We start from the raw sequence: 8366 nt of genomic DNA on the forward strand, positions 1-8366 counted from the left end.
CAAGAGTAAACCTCAGTCAGGCGTTCAAGAGATGGAGGGAGCTCCGTGACCAAAGAGGCTTCAAAACCCATGTCCAGCTAGCTTTCTTTCTAATGGATCAGTAAGTAACACGGCTAAATGTTAGCTAGACCAGAGAGGACTGTACTGTACTGGCTGCTAGTTCATTCCTAGCTGGCCAGATTGAACACACATGAGAAGTGCCTTTAATTTAATATAAATGCTACTTAATTACACCGACCTGGCAATTTATCGTTAATTAAAATTATATAACTGAAATGAAAGATGTGTTTTTGTTTATCAATCAGGCCTGCGTTTTGAGTAACAGCTCCCATTACTAAAACAGTTAGCCCGTATTTGTGTTTCTCTTCAGTAGCCAATTATGTATAAGGGAGCTCTCATCCATCAAATGTGTCCTTGCTGGAATTACTAGAATCACATGTATGGTCCTCAGTGTCCAACAGGCTGCAAGGAAATGCATGTGTAGGAAGAAAACAGGTGGATTTTGATGTTAAAAAAGGCCCCAAAATTTACGTTTTTGACACATATTTAGTATCTATCAAGACACAATATAAAAGTGTGGGAACTGTAACTTTTATTTCACTGTGTCTTGACTTTGTACCATGACAAAATGATGTCATCACGGCCTTATAACTGTAATATTACCATTTAATTTCAACATTCATTGGAGTAAAAGCCTGATAATCTGTGATCCATTACCTCTGATGAATAATCACATGCAGTATACACTAATGCTCTCACGAAGGCAGAGATGTATGTGCTATCCATTAGTATCATATCTTTATTACGGTGATGTAAAGCAGTGATATTTGGGGCTAAGCAGTATCAGTGCATGTAAAGGATGTTTACAGTCTGAAAACAAACCACTGTGGCTGCACTAATCCTCCAGCAGCAGAGATTACTCAGCTTTTAGCTACTTTTAGCTCTTGTACTTTTGCCCTCAGTCACCATTATTCTGCTGACTCTTTCAATGTTTTTTTAAAATCCTGTTTCTTCTTGAAACACATTCTCACTCCGCTGCTGTATGTTTCAGTTTTATGAATGTGCAATAATCCTGCACATCACCCCTGATTCCCTGCTAATGCTGCCATGTGCTGTACAGGATGTTGAAGTCCTGCAGCGCAATAAATAGCACTGAACCCTGCCACTGAGAGTCTAGGTCTCTTTTAATTAAAGGGACAGTTCTCACCAAAATCAAAAATATATATTTTTTTCCTCTTCCCTGTTGAGCTATTTATCAGTCTAATAGAGTGTACCAGTAAACCTGGAACTCTGTTAGTGCTTTTAGCACTTGCGGTTCTCTCGTCTAAAAGTCAATACGTTTTTTGAATGGGATTTTGGTAAAAATGCTTCAAATAAGGTCTGTGGTCAACAAAAGCTTAAGCGAGTTTCAGGTTTTGTTCTACGACATAAAACACGTCAGTAAATACCCTACTTGTGAATTTTGAAGCTTTTACGTGTCGTAAAAAAGGTGGTTGCTAACAAGTTGCTCAATACGACTACAAACGGAGACATTAAACATTAAATGTCATCACCCCCGAACAGGCGAGAGTGCTGGCAGTCCGCCATTACAGCTTCTTATTTAGCTTAAACAGTCCGATTTCCCCATTATACAATGTTTTTAAAATAAAGCATCCGAAATCAGTTGAAAGCTTAGTGGCGGTGACATCAAGAGTCACGTGACCGTGGAGTAGTCATGTAGTCCATTAATGCCTAACGTTAGCTTTTTACTTCTGGTGATCGCATTTAAGCTTCAAATGCGGTATGAAAGGTGTTCATATGTGAAGATTATCTCGCTGAACAAAACCTGTAAGTATCATAAACTTGTGTTAGCCACAGAGCTTATTTTCTGACATAATCCAAAACGCAATGCAAAAATCACATTCACTTTCTCTTCCGGGAACCAGCGCGATGCTAAACTTCCGGGTTTTGACGTCAGCCCTGGCACACTCTATGGACGAAAGACTTGATGACCTCATGACAGCGTGAGATGTAAACATTAAATGAGCCGTGACTTTAGCTAGCTCAGTGGTGCTAGGTGAGCTAGCAGTTGATGCACGCTGACTTCTTTGCAATCGTAAGTGCTAATATCGTAGGCAACTGGACTTGCTTGCTTTTCTTGAAGACGTTTCACCTCTCATCCAAGACGTAGCTACTTGGATGAGAGGTGAAACGTCTTCAAGAAACGCAAGCAAGTCCAGTTGCCTACGATATTAGCACTTGCGATTGCCATGACCTGGATGACTGAGAATCTTCACCGACAAGTTTCCTTCTTTGCAATGTTATGGTTGGGAATAGTTCAATAGAAGAAAATAGTTCCAACATGAAACTGCTCACAACAAGATCTGTGGATTATCTTGAGTGACCAGGTCATGATTTCTGGAAAGAGACTTAGCTGTTGAGTTTTTCAAATTTATTTGTTGGTGCTTTGGGCACCACATGTCGAGTGCCATCTCGTAGAAATGTTAAAACACCATTTTTTCCTTCTCAATACTGATTCCAGTGCCCAAACTTGTGTATTATCCAATTCAATAATATCAAAAACTACTAAGCCAGTATGGATGTGAAATACTTGCTATCACTGTATGGCATGGCTCAGGTTAAACCCTTTGTAAAACATGAATACTTACAGAGAATGAATGCCATGTTGCCAAATTGCTGACAATTTGCCAATGGCTAACATTACACTATTTACCTGACATCAACTCTTCTTTGCTGCTCTTAAACAGTAGTTGCCACAGTGCAACTTGCTGTGCAGATGTGAATTCTACTTCAGAGTTGATTAACAAATTACATGGCATCAGATCAGTGCAGAGACTCATGTTTTTGCCAATGCTCTATCCATCATTTTAGGCAGTTAGGGTTATTGGACGCATGTCTGATACCGCTATCAGTGTCAGAACAAGTCTGCCATTTCTCCCATTATATTTGAGAGGAGGCAGACATCTTTACAGGCAGTATCTCCAACACTTGGCAACCCACGCCGAAACAATCTAGATTAATAAATAGCATGATGGGTAAGAGGAAAAATATGTGGTTATGATTTGGGGGTGAGCTATCCCTTCAACGTTCTGCAAACTGGACTCTCACTTCTCAGAAGTCTCTCAGAAGTAAAGTTGCTCCGGAGGAAGAATACAGAGCCACTGATGGAGTATCACTTCAGTTTGGGAACTCCAGCTAAATCAAAGTAAGCTACATTTGCTTTGAATTCACTTTCACTGGAATGTCAGCTGAAGATATGATTTATTTCTACACTATGCTGCTGTAGAATTCAGTTACGTGAGAAATATGTTCATGTATAATTTACTGTATGTTGTTTTTTAATTTGCTACAAGTTTAGTTTCATGCTCTTAATTTGAAATACAGACAATAATTTAGACAAAGTCAGCTGTATCTGAGTCTTTAGACCAAAGTCCAGTTAAAAATCTAGACAATAAGTGATATAGGTGTCACACATTGCATGGCTATTAATTGATTCTGAAGAAAGTAAATTACCACTCTCCAAAATAAAATGTTTCTGTGGCTTATGTGTCTGCCATTAAGATTCCACTCATAATTTGGAAGACGGATGTCATCAGAGTTTGACACCAAGCTATGTGCCCTCACACTCTCACCTTATCTAACCCCTGGTCCCTCGTGTGTGAGGTTCACTTTAAACTGTACGTAGGTGACATAAATATCTGACTCAAAAGACCGAGCCGGGGAGAGCGGGAACAGGACAGATGGGAAGAGAAGAGGACTGAGGGATCTAGGAAGTAAATTTGTTGTTCGGTAAAGAGGCTTTTGCAAACACAGACAGGATGTAGCAACATTTATGAACAGTCAGTGCAGACTTACTGATTTTGGCTTGGTGGTGAGGCCCAAGTGCTGCTGATCGAACTCTTCTTTCTCTTCCCATGATTCTCTGCTGTCCCCGTTGGATGAAGGGGACACTTTGAGCTCCTTGACCTGTCCGCTCATCACCTGCACAGGGTCCAGACTCATCTTCACCATAGAGAACCCCCCCCCCCTCTCTGTGCTCCCACAGGTGCTCCCTACGTATCCTGACCCCTCTACCTCTGATCAAGACACAGTTCTCTTCTTCTGCAAAAAATGAGCACAGTGTCCCGCGTCAGGCATCTATCGAAATACTCCTACATTGATAACAGGCTCACTGCAGTGGTTTGCTGGGCTTGTGAGAGCAGCCAAAGTGTGAAGAGCTCAAGTGTTCACTCTTCCGTCTCCTGTTCACTTGTCTGTATCCTCCCCCCACCCTCAAGAGGATTATTGCTCACTGCAACCAATTCCAGAGGACATGAAGGACGCTTGCTGCTCCACCCTCACTCATTCACAACCACTTTCCTCCACTCAGCTACACACTGTCACACATGCAGTCTATCCTTTGTGAGTGTGTTGCCGGCTGTGCAGCAGTCCATCTGCTGCTGACTCTCTCTCTCTTTCCCTACTCAGTGACCCCCTCCCTCCCTCCATCTCTGTCCCATTCAATCACTCCCTCAGCTCTCCGGCTTGGCTCATTCCCCTCTGTCATCCCGCTGACCAATCACAGCCCCGCTTCCTTATGCAGCAACGCTACGCCCCTCACCCTCGCTGTCCCTTGTTGACGGTGCAATTTGCCCAAGAGGCTCATGGGATGCTCAGGCACACACTGAGTACACAGCAAAAAATAGCCATCATGATAAGCCATTAGATTTGGAGGCAAATCTTAATTGTGTGTTTTTTAATCAGTGAGATTGGCTGAGATGAGTTTGTTCATCAATAACGGCAAATTAGTTAATAAAGACCACATTAGCAGGTGTTTGTTTTATCTTATTTTTAACACATTTTTTGCAGCATAACACCCGACACCTCCTCTCTCTCTCATATTCACTCTGATTTGACTGAGGCAGGTTTAAGTTAACTAAATGCACATTTTCACATGTGGTTTTTAGTCTTCCACAGTGGTTGGAAGGTAACAAAATGGACATTAGTAATCACCACAAGTGTCAGCTGGGAGAGATAGTAGGCTGAGAGAGTGAGAGTGAGTCAGGGAGGGGTTGATCAGGGAACGGGGAGTTGAATTAGCCTAAAGGTAGCAGATAATGGATGTAACCTTCATTTAAAACCAAGGTTGCACACCAAGTGTAACGCTGGGCCATTAGTGTCCTTACTCATGCATGCTGAATACAACACAGTGCCAGGACTAACAGCCACATGCCTCATGGCCTGTTGTCATGACTTATACAAAGATGGCTTACAAGTTAATTGATCTTTTAATCACAGGGAAATTGATGCGTTTGCCACTTTGTGGTTAAACTCTTTAATGAAAAAGCAATGGGAAAAAATCTTTGCATTTTTATTTAATCTGTGAAAACACTAAATCAATGTTTTTTTTAACAGAAATTCAGTATTTGAATTTGTATTGCCTTGTAGCACTGACGCTTCCAGCTGCCTCTCTGTCAGTGCTGCCAAATTATTGTTAAGTTTAGGCTCTTGTGTCTTTCTTGCAAGTGTTGGCGGTGCTTTCTGTGGTTGGCTTTGGCTGCTGGTCGCTCATCGGGATGCGGAAATCAACCCACCAGTCTGTAAACTCTCCTCCTGCAGACTTCGAGCTAACATTAGCTAGCTGCTAGCTGGCTGTGTCGAGGTTTTCACACATAAACATCAGTAAAGCATCCTGCTAGCCAACTTTCGCACCACATCAATTTCCAGTGGGTATCCTTTGAATCACTGAAACTTGGCTAAATCCTGAACAGTGCCATTATTAGACACCTTCTAAGCACGACTTGGACAAGCTCCTGAGTATATAATGGATCTCTTAACACCCTATAAACCCAAACGTACCTGTGAGATCATCTGGTCAGCTACGTCTTGCTGTTCCCAGGACAAATTTTGTAACGAGAGGGGATCAGGCTTTTGCTGTCCGGACTCCCAAACTCTGGAATGCACTTCCTGTTGAGATATAATCATATAGATCTGTATCCACTTCTACAAACACAAAGTTTTAGGATGTCATTTCCATAAGGTCCCAATGTGAAGTATCTGTATATGTATATGTGGTTTTGTGCATATTGCGGTAAGGCTTGTGCACAGAGCATGTGTTTATGTATGTGTCTATTTGTGCGACACATTTACATATTTACACACATTCATGTTTATTTATTTGCTTTTAACACTTCACTATTTGCAGATACCTCTCTGTTTATAGTCTTACTTCATTTAACTGTTTTTACTGTGTTGTTACAGCTGTGTGTGTGTGTGTGTGTGTGTGTGTGTGTGTGTGTGTGTGTGTGTTCTCTGCTGCTGTCCCTTTCCTTGCCCAGGTGTGCTGCACAGAGTTGGGTATAACGCGTTAGAGTACTTTGATTACTTTTTGCAGTAACAAGTAACCTAACGCGTTAGTTTGCTGTTTGAGTAATCAAATACTTAAGTACATTTTCAAACAAGACATCAGTTACTTCCGTTACTTTTAGAACGCTGGTCCTTCAGCTCCGAAACCTAAAAGCGTCAGCAGATGGCAGGAGCTACATTTGAAGCGCCATATGTAAACTATCAAGCTACTGTATCTTCCACAGGAAGTTCTGACAAATTTTTCAGAATAAAAGTCTATTTAGAAACTGGAGGGATTCTCTCGGCCGAGGTTATAAGGAGCTTTTAATTTGAAACAAGTGTTGAGTTTGAAATGACGGTGCGATATGTTAACTTTACAAAGACAACGGAACAGATAAAAAGTAAATATATAAACACACAGAGGGATTAATAAATAACGGAGCGTCTATAATGTAGTCTGTTTCAAATGAAGCTGGGAGCCTCTGCAGTTGTGGTGAGTAAAAGCCCCGCCGCTATTTGTTAATGTTATTACTTTATGTCCGACCGTGAGGATGTACCATTGTTTGCTAGCTTGATGCTAATGACAGTAACGTTAACTCAGCGGGTTGACAAAGTGCCTCTGCTGTTTCACACCATCATTTCCCCCTTTTACTCTGTGTGGTAACATCCCTAGAGGAAATATTAAAAACGCTGGGGTGTTGTTGTCATACAGTTGTCTACGGCAGCAGATCGTTGTGTGTTTCTACTGGTCAAAGTGACGGCTGTGATGGGAGAACTGGATCTCAGTGAAGGGCAAGTGGTCCATAACTTTAATTTTGGAGACAAAAAAATGTTAAGCTGATAAGAAGCACTGGTTTGAACCAGTTTTGTCTGATTTGACCAAAGACAAGATGAATCTGTAACAGGACACTGTCTCTGAGGCCCCCTAAAGGTACAGCACATTCTCACTCCGACCTCGTCACATATCGACGTTTGGACTTTCCACGTCCACATACAACACGCAAGGTACCCTGGGTGTTTTGGTTGTTGACGTTCTGGGACACCGTGTCAACTTCAGCCTGTTACATGCATTGTCTTCTTTCAAAATACACTTCTGTTTTCACAGGAAATTTAACATTTACTTCAAACGTACTAAGTTGATGCAATACTTTGGTCTTTGTCCTTGTATAACAGCAGCCAGCTGCATATCATGCCGATGTTAAAGGACGCCGTTTTTCATTGGTGTTTTCATGTCAGAGCACCAACATACACCGTCATGTCTTTTACCACAAAAGTGAAATTGGGGCTCCAGTTTGAGGTTGTTTTCAAAGAGAGAAAGGACAGAGAAAGAATGCAAAGTGACTTTGAATTGAAAAAGGTACATGTGAGAGACATGGACCAAGAGAGGAAGGATGGGGGGGCCCACAGAGACTGCTCATACACAGGGCCCAGAATTTGGTGCTATAAGCTCATGATAGACCTCTGAAACTACAACATGCCAAAAAACATGTGTACCTTTGAAAATCCCTCCACACAGAGCCCTCATGTCTGAGGTGACTTCTTTGTTACTAACTTTCTGTAAGACGCAAACAAGAGGATCACTATTTAAAGACACAGTGACATCTAGTGAATTTTTTAAGTATAACACCTAAATAATAGAATAGTAGAGATAGCCCAGTCAGGTTGAGTTGACTTTAACAATTTTTTTATTAAGATATAGTGACACAAAATGTGCTATACCAAGGCAGAACGTTTAAGGGCTAACGTTACCCTGTGATGATCTACACTTCTCATAACTTCTGCCACCAGATTGATGATAAGATGAGAAGCCAGAATATTAGCCTCACTTCAGTGCCAAGCAGTGCAGTGATTCATTTCTAAAATGCACTCATCATCTTTGGAGCACATCTGAGACTCTGATGTGCCAGCACTCAAGGCTGAAAATGAACACTGGTAGAGCTTCTTACTTTGTGAACCTGCTCTGTGACTGTCAGACACTTCATTTCCTGCATTCTGGTGAATTTTCATGCACTAATTTATATTGGAAATGTCTTTATGTAAAG

General features: G+C 41.5%; 1 protein-coding gene across 2 annotated transcripts in view; it reads right to left on the reverse strand.

Annotated features, from left to right (window-relative positions):
• nt5c1aa (5'-nucleotidase, cytosolic IAa) overlaps window positions 1-6259 on the reverse strand; it is a 28407-nt gene extending 22148 nt beyond the window's left edge. For both annotated transcript variants that reach the window (XM_033636233.2, XM_033636232.2), the window contains exon 1: window positions 3856-6259. In XM_033636233.2, coding sequence (XP_033492124.1) covers window positions 3856-4011 — 156 coding nt within the window. In that variant the 5' untranslated portion in view covers window positions 4012-6259. The remainder of the gene's footprint in view (window positions 1-3855) is intronic.
• Window positions 6260-8366: the final 2107 nt, after the last annotated feature.

Source organism: Epinephelus lanceolatus, chromosome 16, assembly GCF_041903045.1.
Source record: "Epinephelus lanceolatus isolate andai-2023 chromosome 16, ASM4190304v1, whole genome shotgun sequence".
NCBI lineage: Eukaryota > Metazoa > Chordata > Actinopteri > Perciformes > Serranidae > Epinephelus > Epinephelus lanceolatus.